The sequence below is a fragment of the Equus caballus genome, chromosome 11 (genome assembly GCF_041296265.1).
Source record: "Equus caballus isolate H_3958 breed thoroughbred chromosome 11, TB-T2T, whole genome shotgun sequence".
Lineage (NCBI taxonomy): Eukaryota > Metazoa > Chordata > Mammalia > Perissodactyla > Equidae > Equus > Equus caballus.
The window spans coordinates 15,756,270-15,769,986 of record NC_091694.1 but is presented as its reverse complement, the minus strand read 5'-3'; the positions used below and the strand labels follow the sequence as shown (position 1 = coordinate 15,769,986).

At 44.7% G+C, this 13,717-nt stretch overlaps 1 protein-coding gene across 3 annotated transcripts in view; it reads left to right on the top strand.

The window, feature by feature from the left end:
• DCAF7 (DDB1 and CUL4 associated factor 7) overlaps window positions 1–11,634 on the top strand; it is a 28,390-nt gene extending 16,756 nt beyond the window's left edge. The window contains exons 4-8 of one of the 3 annotated variants that reach the window (XR_002811393.2): window positions 17–135; window positions 3,015–3,224; window positions 4,176–4,293; window positions 6,613–6,850; window positions 11,571–11,634. Coding sequence is in view for 2 of the 3 variants with exons in the window: in XM_023652242.2 (XP_023508010.1) it covers window positions 17–135; window positions 3,015–3,224; window positions 4,176–4,293; window positions 6,613–6,785 (620 nt within the window). In the remaining variant the exon portion in view is untranslated. Of the gene's footprint in view, window positions 1–16; window positions 136–3,014; window positions 3,225–4,175; window positions 4,294–6,612 lie in introns of all 3 variants that reach the window. The other 2 variants (XM_023652242.2, XM_023652241.2) reach the window with 2 other exon arrangements.
• Window positions 11,635–13,717: the final 2,083 nt, after the last annotated feature.

The following is a 13,717-nucleotide window of genomic DNA, read 5'->3' as shown; positions in this document are numbered from 1 at the left end:
CACTGGTTGTTTCCAGGTACTTCCAGCATTGATACGACTTGTACCATCTGGGGGCTGGAGACTGGGCAGGTGCTGGGGCGAGTGAATCTTGTGTCTGGCCATGTGAAGACTCAACTGATTGCCCATGACAAAGAGGTAATGATGCTGTTCCTCTTCTCTTTTCCTCAGCTGCTTTCTGTGCCCTCAGTGAGAGGTCAGCTTATTCTCTCACTATTTTGCAAGTTACGTGGGTAAATCATGGTATAATGCTGACGTTTTCTTGTCTAAAGAGAAAATAGTAATGTGTCAAAGCAGTGGAGAACAACACTGTTGTAAATGAATGCGTTCTTTGGGTGATATAAACAACTTATTCTATAGTCTATCATTTTTCTTTTCATGCCAGAGATTGCTGTTTGTAATAACAAACTCTCTTATAGGCAACGTTAGACTTGATGTGATTAAAAAAATAATGTTAGAGTAACACTTATCTTGAAATATATTTACTTTTGAGGGGAGGGAAAGGAGGTGGGAGGGAGGCAGGGAGAGGGAAAATTTCCTGGCAGACAAACCTAATTCATCAGTTTTTCTCTAAACTTGTTTTATGAAATTCTAGTATGTTCACTTAATACTTATACTTTTAATACTGTTTGGAATTGGCTATATTTTATTTTGATGGTGATGTTTCTCCTCTGTTGATTGGAAAAGCCAAGGAGAGCTATTTGTGATCATGTTTTAATCAAAGCATTCTTCTGAGTGATTTTGGAAAATAGTCATCAGTCTTCTCCCAGAGCTGCTGCATGCTCCTGGTAGTCTGATTTCCTATGGGTAGTATTTCCTTTTCTTTTCTACCTTACCCTGCACAGCGAGGAGTATTAATGTCTGTACAGATAAAAAGGATGCCTTGACCTTAGGTCAGAAACTTGAGGTTGTCCGCAGAATGGGAAGCTGGTGATCAGTTTATCATTCTTAGTAAGGGGTTGTTCTTTGGCTTTCTGTGCTCCTAAGGGTAAGGTCTGTTACAAGGCTGCTGGACGTGGCTGCTGCTAAACCACGGGGCAAAGGAAGAATTTGTCCTGCAGAGAGGACCAGTAAGGAACTTCTGGAAACCCCTTGGCATCAAGTGGAACAGGTTGCTACATTTTAGTTATGTGACAACTTAGCCTGCTGTTCTCTGTCAGGGTCCAACCCAGAAAACTAGAACTACTCTAAATATTTAAACTGAGGGGATGTAATCCAGGGGATTGCTTACATAGACGATGGTAAACTGAGAAGTCACTAGAGAATAGGAGCAGCAGGAAGCTGCTACTGCCTGTAGGCTGGAGGGGCGAAGGGAGGAGGCAGGGTTCCTGGAGCCCAGGAGCTGCAGCTAGAACCCTGGAGGGAACACAGCCATTGCCAAAGACTCTTCAGGGAACAGAGAGAGGGAGGAGAAATGCCTTAGCTTCCCCCTCCCAGAGGGAAGGGCCAGGAATCGATCTTAACAGCAAACAGGCCCTGGCCCAGCACCCTGGCCCTGAAGAAATGAGCCTGAGGATGGTTGCTCTGAGGCAAACAGTGATCCCTCCTAGCACCTTTCATTTTTCTCAGTCTACATCTCTCTGTCACAGTACAGACTTGTTTGGAGGCTCTCATTGCTGCCTGGTGGATTGGTGTAGAGAAGGGTAGCATATATCTGGGAGTTGTCACCTTCCCTTGGTTCATGATGAAATACACTGGTGGAGCACAGATGAAGGAGCAGTCAGTTAAAGCTGAGAGAGCTTTACATACTCGGCCACCTTGCCCATGGGCATCTTATCACTTAGTGATGCTGCTGTGGTGTCCCTGTTCCTAGGAGTTACTAAGAGCTGGCCCTTGGGGTGCACATATTGATATAAACACGCCCCTGCCCTAGCATAGCTGGACAGAGCCTTGATCTGTCTGGCCTCCTTGTGATGACTGGCCCAGTTCCCTTTTGAATTACTCCTAATTCCTACCATAGAAAGAGAAGTGTAATTTCTTCATAGTCAGCCAGGGGAAAAGGAATTTATGAGGTTGAATAGAAATAGATGCTTGTTTGGCAGTGTACCTTAGTAGGCAGAACCTCAAGAAGGCTGGAGTCATGATATTTAGTGAGAGATTCTACTCATGTCTCCTCAGAAGTCAGCTATTATCCTTAACCCCAGAACATCGGTTTGGTTTGGCATTTGTTTTTCTTTTTCAGTTTTTCTCTCTCTGCTTGTCTGGCTCTGGCTTTGTCTGTCTCTCCATCCTTTTCTTTCTCTGAAGCTCTCCATTGCTCTCTGCCTCTTTTCTTCTCAGAGACGTTAGTGGTGTGCAATGTTTGCAGCAAGTAATAAATGCAGAAAATGATTCAAAACCTAAATGGATTCACTTATAGATACAAACCAACTAGGAGAAGAAACAGAGCATGTCCTAGGACAAAAGAGTGATACTGAACCTCTTTGTGAATATAGGAACATCTGAGCCTCCCATAATTCAACTGCTATTACCTCTTTCTTACAAATAAGTCTCAGGTCCAGGTTTCACAGCAGAACCATGTTGGCTGCTATTAAGTGGCTATAGGAGGGCTGCTTTCACCTTTCAGATCAGTGATCTTGGCCTTAATGTGGTCATAGATCTGCCTCTGATCACACACACATGAAAGCCATCAAGGTTCAGGAAATACATGTCTCAATCCTGGATCGTGGCAGAAGACAGCTACTGACTCTGGCTTCACTGAGTCTGTCCATGCATTCAGAATACCTGATCAGAGCTACTGTGCTCTTTTGGTTAGCAGAGTCTGTGCCCTTTGTTTTATCACAGGGGTTGGAGAAAGAAGACTTGGAAAGCAGGAATGTGGGAAGAAGCCAGCCAATTTTCATGGCAGAAGGATCTTCACTCTTTGGAAAGTCATTGATGTTAGAACTCTCACCTACACTTACCTCCTTCTGTGTCACTAGCAGGGGTTTAGATGCACTAGGGATAGCAAATTTTTCTGCTGCAGAAAAAGGAGGTAACGGATCTGAACCTGACTGGAGCTTCTTATTCACCAACAGGTCTATGATATTGCATTTAGCCGGGCTGGGGGTGGCAGGGACATGTTTGCCTCTGTGGGCGCTGATGGCTCGGTGCGGATGTTTGACCTTCGCCATCTAGAACACAGCACCATCATTTACGAAGACCCACAGCATCACCCACTGCTTCGCCTCTGCTGGAACAAGCAGGACCCTAACTACCTGGCCACTATGGCCATGGATGGAATGGAGGTGAGCATCCCACTTCAGGCTAACATAGGCTCTGCTACCTAACTCTATCTAGCACAGCTCAGTATATCTAGAAGAGTGGTTCTCAACTGGTGGCAGTTTTCTCCCCAGTGGATTTTTGGAACTGTCTAGAGACGTTTTTGGTTGTCCCAGCTCAGGGGAGGGGAGCAGTGCTACTGGTATCTAGTGGGTAGAGCCCAGGGATGCTGCTAAGCATCCTACAATGCACAGGACAGCTCCCACAACAAAGAATTATCTGACCCAAAATGTCAGTAGTGCCAAGATTGAGAAAACCTAATCTAGAATAAGGACTACATGTTAACAACTTTTAATATTTGGAGAGTTGGAGTCGGAGCCAAGAAGAGCAATATTTAAAAAGTAAACTCAATCATGCATGCTTATGGTGCTGTGAATAGAAGGAGTCAGCTTTCCCCTTCTGTCGTCTGGAGAGACTCTCAGCTTCAGCACGCAGATAGGGAAATGGCAGCTCTCTGTAGCCTGTTACGGGATAAAAGCAGTAGTGGAGATGATGCCGTGATTAACTTTGTTTTTGTGCAAACCGCACCTCATATTTCTTACATTCCAAATTCTGCTTTGGGGACAGGGGGTTCTCATTCTATCCAGCTGAGCGTGCACAGAATTCTTAATGCATGCACCTAACAGGACTTGGTGGATTATCCAAACTTATGTTATCTGTTCCTGCATCTCCCCTTCCTTGTCAGTCTGAAGGCCTTGTGTTGCTAAGATTCAGACTATAGATTACCTGTGTTGTCTTTTTTCTTTTTCCTCAATCCTGTAGCAACTTTTGGGACAGAGACCCTCTGTCTCTAATAGTCTTTAAATCCACAAATGAACTAGTTATGCTTGAAAAACATATTTTTTTCTTGTGTAGTGTCTTTTGTTTTTTCTGCCATACTGTGAAATTCCTGTATCTTTTACTTGTCATTTCTACAGGTAGTGATTCTGGACGTCCGAGTTCCCTGCACGCCTGTTGCTAGGTTAAACAACCACCGAGCATGTGTCAATGGCATTGCTTGGGCCCCACATTCATCCTGCCACATCTGTACTGCAGGTAATCCTGGTGGGGGAGGGAAGGCATGGGGAGGAAGAGTAAGGAGATCTTCCTCATGTCTCCTTAGAATTGTAATCCTTACTGTTTTCAAGGATAGCCTGAGAGATTTACACAAAGTAACTCAGTTGAGAACCTCCCACACGTGTGAAATTGGAGTAGTCCAAATTTCCAGATGATCTTGTACTCTCAGTGATATTACAGCATCTTCCATATACTATTTACATCATGCATTATAGGCTTGGGCCTCATACTGTCCCCATCTAAAATCTAGGTTGGCACAGGGGACTCAGATCCAGGAATATGGAGAAGAGGGGCAATCTCTCTTGGATGTAACAGAATTTTTGGGACCGACAAAATTGACATCTCCTTTGGGAGATATAACGAATCTGCAGTGGGCTCTCAGTGTGTTGAGGGACCCTGTGTAGCCTGGCCTGGTCAGTGGTGTGTGACTTATAATTCCCACTTCACCATTTGCCAGACCAAAAAGAGTACCCTTTAAAAATATGCTGGCCGTCAGTGTGCTTTTATTCTGGAAATACTATGTCTCTTATTAAAAATTAAAACACCACAGAAGTATATAAAATAGGAAAATGAAAGTCATTTTTCTCCTTCCTGTCCCATTTCCACCTCAATCCCACTCTCCACAGATGACCTCTAACAACAGTTAGTGTGTCTTCTTCCAGACCTTTGTATGTGGGTACGTATGTACACGTACCCCCCCATTATAAATCTCTAGCCCTTCATTGTACACAGACAGGACTCCTCCAGCCCCAGAGTGCTGTGCTCTTTAGGATCTTTTTCAATGCCTTGGGTTTCTTTCTAACATATTTTTTCTTCTCACTAATCAGTAGCGTCCTCATTTCCTTGTTTATTAAGGAGCAAAGGAGCAATGTAGTTTGCTGGTTTTCTGCCATTTTAGCATTAATTTGAAAGGCTTATGAAGCTATTCCTGTTTTTGGCCCTCTGCTCATGCTGGTATGTCTCACTGAGGAGCAGTTAGGGGCCTTCTGCCTTCCTCTGAACCTCAGGTTGTGATCTGACTTCTTCATGATTGCCCTCTTTTTCCCCAGGGATGTGGATACGGAGGGGTAGGATAAGGAATAAGGAAAGTTCATGGAGAACAATACCAGCCCCCCCAGCCCCAGCAGAAGTCCATCTTCTGCTCTTGGTGGCTGCCTCTGCCTGACTCACTGCTGTTGTATGTGAGACAGCTCACTACTGTCTCACGTCCTTTCAGTTGAAGGAGCTATTGCTGAAGAGTGTGCGGGTTGAGCATTGAGGAAAAGAACTTAGTGCTTTACAAGTGTTGCATGTTTAAAGCAATTCCCCAGATCTCTTGACAAAGATTGTCCCCTCCCACCTTCCCAACTTATGTGGTCTTCTCAAGAGGCCAGTGTTGCCTCCATGAGCCTGGCCTGTTAGGGTTTAGTTTATTCAAATCCCCTGTGTATCAGAGATGGGCTTTCACATCAGGGTGGGCTGATGGGATTGGGGGACACTGTGATATTGAAGGTCGTTGCCTTTTTTTCCTTCTCTTAAATTAAGAACTTATTATTTTGATTATAAAAGTAATATGACCACATTACAGATCACTTGGGAACTAGAAAAAGGTAAACATAACTCATAACCTTGCTATCCTAATAGTATCCCTGTACTCATTTTGATATATTTCCTTCCAGTCATTTGCATGTGTTTATATATTTTTTAAAGTGATTACCTTCTTTCTGGTATTTCCCAGGGCCATTTTCTTGGGGGAATTGTTTTTAATAGCACATGTCCATACAGTACTTTATCTCATTATCTATATAACATCTCAATGAAATATAAACATCCATAAAATGGGGAAAAATCCCATTAAATTGGATTATCATCCCATCATTGATAGGGCTCTTTAATCACTCAAGTACTTTACGTGGCTGAAAATGACATGTTTGCGGATCATTTTCATTCCATCCCATCATCCTTTCCTGATGCCTGCCCAGAGGAGAGGTGCCCATCTCAAGTCCCGCTCTACATCCTGACTCCGCTGCAATGAATGGAGCCTGGAGACACAGAGTTAGAGGCCTCGCTTTGAGTCCCGGCTCTGCCACTCACTAGCTGCACAGCCCTCTGGTTTGGGGCAAGTGCCTTAACATTTCTGAATCTCGGTCTTCTTGTCTATGGAATGAGGGCTTAAAATAAAACCTCCCTTGCTGGGGTTTTGGTGAGCAAATGCTTTGTAAACTGTGACACAACCCCCACCCACTCCCCCACCAAACGCAGGGATCATATCCTATTGCCTGAGTTGTGACCTTGCTTGCTGGCTTTCTCTGTCCCTAGCGGATGACCATCAGGCTCTCATCTGGGACATCCAGCAAATGCCTCGGGCCATCGAGGACCCTATCCTTGCCTACACCGCCGAAGGAGAGATCAACAATGTGCAGTGGGCATCGACTCAGCCTGACTGGATTGCCATCTGCTACAACAACTGCCTGGAGATACTCAGAGTGTAGTGTTGGTGCCGCTGTGCCCCCGAGGCAGAGGTTTGTGTGCTTCCCGCCTCTGCCCCACCCCCAAAGTAAGAAGAAACATGTTTCCGGTGGCCAGTATGTCTTTCATTGCTTTGCACCCACTGTTACCAGAACCTGCTCTAGGAGTTCCTGGCCAGTCACCCCATCGCGCTCTGTGCTGGACTCAATGCTGTGTGGCGCCTCCTCAGCCCAGGGCTGAGTTTTAAGATTTTCTTCCTTTCCTATTTTCCTTTGGTTCCTCAATTAAAATTTTCTGTATATTTGTTTCTCAGCCATTGTGTTAATGAACATTTCAGCCCACTGGCTATGTTTGTAGTCATCTGCCCTAGATGTCTCTGTCTGTCTGCTGCCCAAGGCAGCAATCTGTGTCCATGTCCACGATAGCACTTAAGTGGGAACAAATACCAATTTGAAGTTGTCTCTCCTCCTATTATCAATGTCTTTAACAAATTTCAACTTTGTATATTTTTTATCTATCAGGCTAATTTTTTTATGAAAAGAATTTTACTCTCTGGTTACTTCCTTCGTTTCATAGTCCTCCCTATTAGCACCTTCCTCTCTTCCCTCGGTGCCTGGATCTGGCACTGGGCCTTTGACCCCATGAGCAGTTTGCCTTCTTGAATCACTGCCTGAGCGGAACGTACCTGACCGGGAGTCCCAAACCGCCTTGGTGCTCTGAAGTCCGCCAACTCTCACACCTTTTCTCAGCCTGGCTCTTCTCAGGGGCATTCTGGGCTCCAAGACAGATGTGTGAAGCCTTCTGTTATTCCTTGAAGTACCTCTGTGCAACCCCACTGGGACCCATTGGGAACATGTTAGAGCTGAGATACACAGGCTGATTGGGGTGCCTGACTTGAGGGGAATCGTTTCAGGAAAGCCGAGCTTAGAGCATATTTCCAGTACATAGTTTCAGAGTCTGTTTTTCCCTACAAATATAAGCCCTAGGCCACTTCCTTTCATGTCTTGAATGATAGGCAAGAATGATCTCTAAGCAGAACTTTGGTATCTGTTTAGTTTACTGTGACTGGTGGTATGTTGGCCACTCTTTGGCTTGAGCGCGCTGAGGTTAGAGTCCTGCTTGAGAGGCATACAATCTGTGTGTCTAACCCTGAACAAGATCTCCTGTAGAGTGTGGGAGACCGTCAGCTCTTATAAGGGATGGGCTAATAGGCCGTGATGATCCCAGGCCGTCAAGTAAATAGATAGCTACAAAAGAATCCAAGACTCCAGGGGCAGCCAGTTAAGAGCTCTATGCATACCTGTCAACCGCCCCGCCCCCAGTTTGGGTTCTGAGCAGTATTGGACTTGTAGGCTGCAGATATCTGTTTCCGTTATGTGAATGAGTTCCAGGGAAGGGACTTGTGTGTGATTCTAATGGTAGATGATTCTTTGAGCAGGCAGAGTTTGGGACACACTCAGAATTTGGGGCGGGAGGGTTTGTCTGGTTCGTCATGCTCTGCCAAGTGCCCAAAGGTTTCTGAGACCCTCTGAGTTGTGCATCTGAGAGTAGGAGAGTAGCAGACCTAAAGGCTGATGGTTTTGTCCACTTAGGCTTTTACCTGCTCTTGAGAAACAAAACAGCTAGCTTTGTTCTTCTGGGCCCTTAGACTCTTTTAGTTGAGTCTTCCTTTTCAGAAGCGGATATATTTGTATCCCCAAAGTCATAGCTCTTTGCTTTACTGCACAGGGGCTTGTCCCAAAGGAAAAGGCTCCTTTTTTAGTAAGGGTATTTCTCCTACCTTTTTACTTCCTTATTCTGATTTTGGGACTCTTTGGCTGGCCATCTGCTTGACGTTGACTCTCCTGCATCTACCACCAGATTTCCACTGCATCATTTGGAGATATAAAGAAAGCAGTTGTTCTTGGTCAAAACCCTCCTCTGCTTGTAATTGTGTTTGATGGTTCCAAAGTCCTTCTCTCAAGGGTAGCAAGTCTGAGTTGATGATTGTTTGCTCCAGGAGGTCATCAGGTCCTTCCTGTGGAAAAGGGTCTGAAGTGGAGGTCAGAGTGGTAGGAGGGACTGGTCCTGCTGGGACAGGGCTTAACTACACTAAGTTCTGAGTTAAGATTCCTTTCCTGATCTGCACTTAAACCTGGTCTGAATGGTGAAAAGATTTGTCAATTGGAACTCAAAAACAACCTGAGGAGAAAAAATTGGTCAATAGTAAATAGCATATATTTGCATAAAGTTGCTGTCTACTCTGGAAACCAACAACTTTTGATGCCATTTTTTTTTTCCCTTGCCCTGTGGACTCCCAGCCCTGTCAGCTCTCCTTAGGCCCTGCGGTGTGATCCTTCCTCCTCCTGACATCCCACCTGGGGCCCAGGTGAGACTCCCCAGTCTCCCCAAGCAAACACACACGCACTCATGGTTGCTGGGATTCTAGTATTTTGAAGTCACTGCTCTCTTACCCTCCCTTTATGCCACAGGCCAGATGGCCTCATGGCTGAGGAGGAGATTTCTGTAGTCTCAGGATTTAGAAAGCCTCTTAGCCAGCCATGCTCTGGGAAGCAGAAATCTGTTGTAGTTTTCAAAGCAAGTGTCTGCTTAATTTGTTTAGGTTCTCAAATTGACAGCCAGACAGAATGGGTGGGAGGTTCTGGATCTGCTCTCTTCGAGTCTGAGCGAAGGGCTGCCAGGACGTCACTGGGAAGGCCACAGTGGCGCCTCTGGGCTCTGGCTCTACTGGCAGTGGCCCTTTGATTGCTCTTGGTGCCCTGGGCTGAAGCTGCCTTTGTTTTCCTTGTCTGCTCTGAAGGGCAAGGGAGGTGCTGAATAAATTAGGCCTCGGGTTCCACGTCAGAGAGCTGGTGAATGGGTACAAGTCCTTCAGGAGCTTGAATATTTATACTCAGGAGAGTTGGAACCCTGTCCTTCCAGGGAGGAACCACGCTGCAAGATGAGGACTTGAAGAGGGAAGATATTTGATAACTGGGTAAGAATTTCTTATCAGAACCAGGATTGGCTCTCAGAGAACTGGTTAAGAATTGGGAAGAAAGAAAAAAAAATTGAGACTCCTACAAGGTTTTGATGATAGTTTTGGCTGAAATTTTAGGAGGAGATTTAGGATGTGGGGGAAAATCAATGGTAAGTGTTTCTTTAGATCAAAGGAGAAAATATTAGAGGGCAGTAAAGGTGTGCGGTGGAAAGCATTCAGATTGTCTATTATGTGGCCATGGAGTAAGACTGTGTCCTCGGCCCTTGTCAGCCTTCCTGGACCATTCATCGGGTATCTGTGATGCTTGGTAACTGTGGGCAGAGGACAACAGCTCAGAGCAGAGGAGCCCCTCCCTGCAGCACTGCAACCATAGGTGATACTTTATGGTGGAAATCTGCAGGTGCTGGGAGTCGTATGACCATTCCAGACCTTGGTTGACCATTCCTCTTCTTGGTTGTAGGTTTGTAGAGAGCAGAAGAAGCAGACGTTGTAAACAGTCATGTTGACTTTTCTTCCCTCCCTTTTCTCTTCCTCTTATCTTCCCACTTCCTTTCTAGGATAGAACTTTCTCCCTGGTGCAACCTGGGCCTTGAATTCCTAGGCTGTAAGGACATGCAGGAGCTTCATGGGAGGGCCAGCCCAGTACCATGCCTCCACCTTCCCCAGTTTGCCAATATGGCAGCTCCTTTGACTGCCTGGCTTGGGATAAGGGAGACCATTGAAGTAGAAGCCTCAAAGCAGACTCCTCCCTTTTCTCTCTGCACTCCAGGATGAGGAAGGAGGGTCATGCTTGGCACTTAAATTGGGTCTTCTCTGGGAGGAAAGCTGAGCTGAGCAGTCACTGACCTCTGGGCCAGGCTCTCCAAGAATCACCTTTTCTCTACTGGCTAGGCCAGCTACTGAGAGTGTCTCATGTTGCAGAACCTTGCCCACCTCTCTTACCTGCATCCTCTTCTTCTCCCTCAGTTGTCATTGCTCCTAATGGTCAAAGTCAAATATATGGTCACACAGAATGGGCCAGGTCCTCTTAGGCTACTTTCTGGATGTTATTTTTTAAATATGGAAACATGCAGGTGCCTTCCCAAAGAAGCTTGGACTAGTGTATCAAACCAGAAACAAAATAAGCTAGTGAAAGTATGAACTCAAGAAGAAAGAGGTTGGCAGTCTGTGTAACAGGTGGAAATCTTACAAAGTTTTTGGGACAACCCAGTGAATATGAACTTGCAATATCTACTATTTAAAAGAAATGTTCTCACCTTGGGTTGGTTGTGGTATACAGTGTGTTCTGAAACTTGTTGAGCTAAAGCTTTGACTTGCTTGAGTCAAGTATGAATCATTTGCTTTGGTTCCTGTGTATTTTATGACCCTCTGTCAGTGACTTTCTGTCCCTCCTCCCCTGAGTGTGAATTTGTAGCATGATTGTACAAACCTCTATGTAGAAAATGGAGATTTCTTGTTCTCTGACATATTAAGCTCTAGCCAATTTCTGTCCCCTTTAGCCTAGTGTGTCCAAACTTACTTTCTTGTTATATGTTTAAACTTTTCCTCTATACTATAGGTTTTGTGGCATCCCATGGTCAGGTGGAGAGGAAGCTGCCCCTTGCAGAACTGTACTGTAACCATTTTTCTTTTTAAAATATTATTTTCACAGGACTGATTGTACACAGGGCTTGTAATAAAATTTTAACACTGTGCTGTGAAACCATGATGGTAAACTCCATTGAAGGCTACTTTAAAGGCACCTGAAAGTGGAATGTTATATCTATGACTTTATTTCTTGCTTCCTGAGTATATTAAACCTAATTTTCACCCTTTCATTCTGTTTCAGCCTCCTGTATAAGAAGTACCATATTTTCTGCCCATCATACTTTGTAATAAAACTTGAACATGTATAGATTGACTGAATTTCTTCTTGTGATGAATTCAGTTCTTCCCATTCTGTCAGCGTGGTCATGGCAGAATGGCTGCTATTCTGAGACACTGGCTGGGGGATTAGACTCTGCCCCATCCCATCATGCTATCTGACAGCCTGACTCATCACCTTTAACAAAATAAAGAGCACCTTCTCTATGCCAGGGGCCATGACGCTCAAGTTGCTCACAGTCTACTAGAGAAGACATCCACATAAACAAATATTGGCAGTGTTGTGCAATAATAGGTGTGTTCAGGCTTACTGGTGGCACTGAGGAGTTCGTGATGACCTATGACTGAGTGGGAGCCGGAGCGGGTTAGGGAAAACTTCACAAGATGAAGGATGCTTGAACTGGATTTTAAAGGCTGAGTAGGAGTTCTCTGCGAATAGGGAAAGACATTTAAGGCAGAGAGAACATCCATGTACAGATCTGTAGAGGTAGGAAAGAATGTGGTCCTATTTGGAGAATTATAAGTTGATGTGGGGTTTTGTATAGAGAATTTTGGGAAATGTGGCTAGAGAAATAAGCAGGAGCCAGATCAGGCAGAGTCTTTTGTGCTTTGCAGAAAGTTTAGACCTTACTCCCATTTGAGACTTTGGAAAATTTACATAGAGGGAAGTGATGCTCACAATTGCCTTTTAGGAGGCAATGAAGAAAGTGCTTCTGAGTAGCGGGTGAGACAGGGAGTCACTTCACCTATTAGAATAGTCAAAGTGAGAAAAAAACCAAAGCCTGAATTAAGCAGCAGCAGAGAAGAAGACAGGGCACAAGTGAAGAGACTTAAGAGACAGGATAATCAGGATTCAGTAGTCTATTGACTGTGAAGGATGACGAAGAAATAACTCCCAGATCCCATGGGTTTGGACACCAGGCTCTAATGGCTCTAGAATTTTGAAGTCCAAGCCAGTTCCCAAGCTTGTGCCCCTACGTGGTAGGATGGAGAAGGAGGTCCCATCCCCACTGCTACTCAAATGCTGTGAGTCCTGGATGAATACTCCCCCCAGTTATTTTTATTTTCATTCTTTGCTCATGTTGGGCCATTTCAAGGGAAGAGAAGAAAGGCAAATTGTGATTGGTTCAGTGAGCCAGGACTTAGTGAGTGCCTGCCATTGTGTTAGCAGACAGAGCTGGGGGTGGCAGTGGGTCTGTGAAGAGAAGTTTAAATTTTATGTGGCAAAAAGAGCACCTGCTGGCTCTGTTAGAACTGTTCTATATGCTCTGATGTGGGATATTTTATGGGAAATACATGATTCTTGCTCTTTGGTTTTTAAGGGGAAAGCTGGAGAGTAATACTGACTGTGTTCATCTTGATAAGACTGGGTTATACTGCAGTAACAAACCCCCAAATCTTGGAGACTGAACACAAAAAAAGTTTGGTGTTTTGCTTACATGAAGTCCTTTGGAGGTTGGTCAGCCCTCCTCCATTTGTAGCTATGTCGTCTAGAACATGTGGCTTCCAAGGTCACCTTGGAGGGAGGGAAATATGTTTTTCAGGATAGTCCTGGAAATGGCTTACTCACTTCTGCCCATATCTGCCCAATTTAGTCACATGGTTCCAACCTAACTTCAAGAAGGTCAAGTAATGTAGTCCGTGTGCCTAGGAAAAAGAAATAAATGGTAAATAAATCATAATGTCTCTGCCACACTGTCAAATAAGCAAAGTATCTGGAATAATAACCAGTGTGATCTCATTCATTGAGAGCTGTTAGTACTGGACAACACTTGTTCAAACCTAACAGAAGGATCCCTTCAGCCAGCCTCTAGTGTCCACGGTTCATTGTTAATGATTTCAATGATCTTGACAACGAGGCCTTTAGAGATGGTTCAGTCCCCTGTGAATTTATCATGAGACAGTAAATATTAGCTCAGACTGAGAAAGTAAAAATCCACCCTGCCATTCATCACAAACACACATAAAACCAGCTCCAAAGTTAACAGGAAACAATTTTTCTCCCAAGCACGCACTGCAACTTAAAGTGTCATAACAATTCCCTTCTCTGAGTGACCACAGTTTTTTTTTAATTCACTGGGAAACTTTGTTCTCTAAAATCATAGATATCAG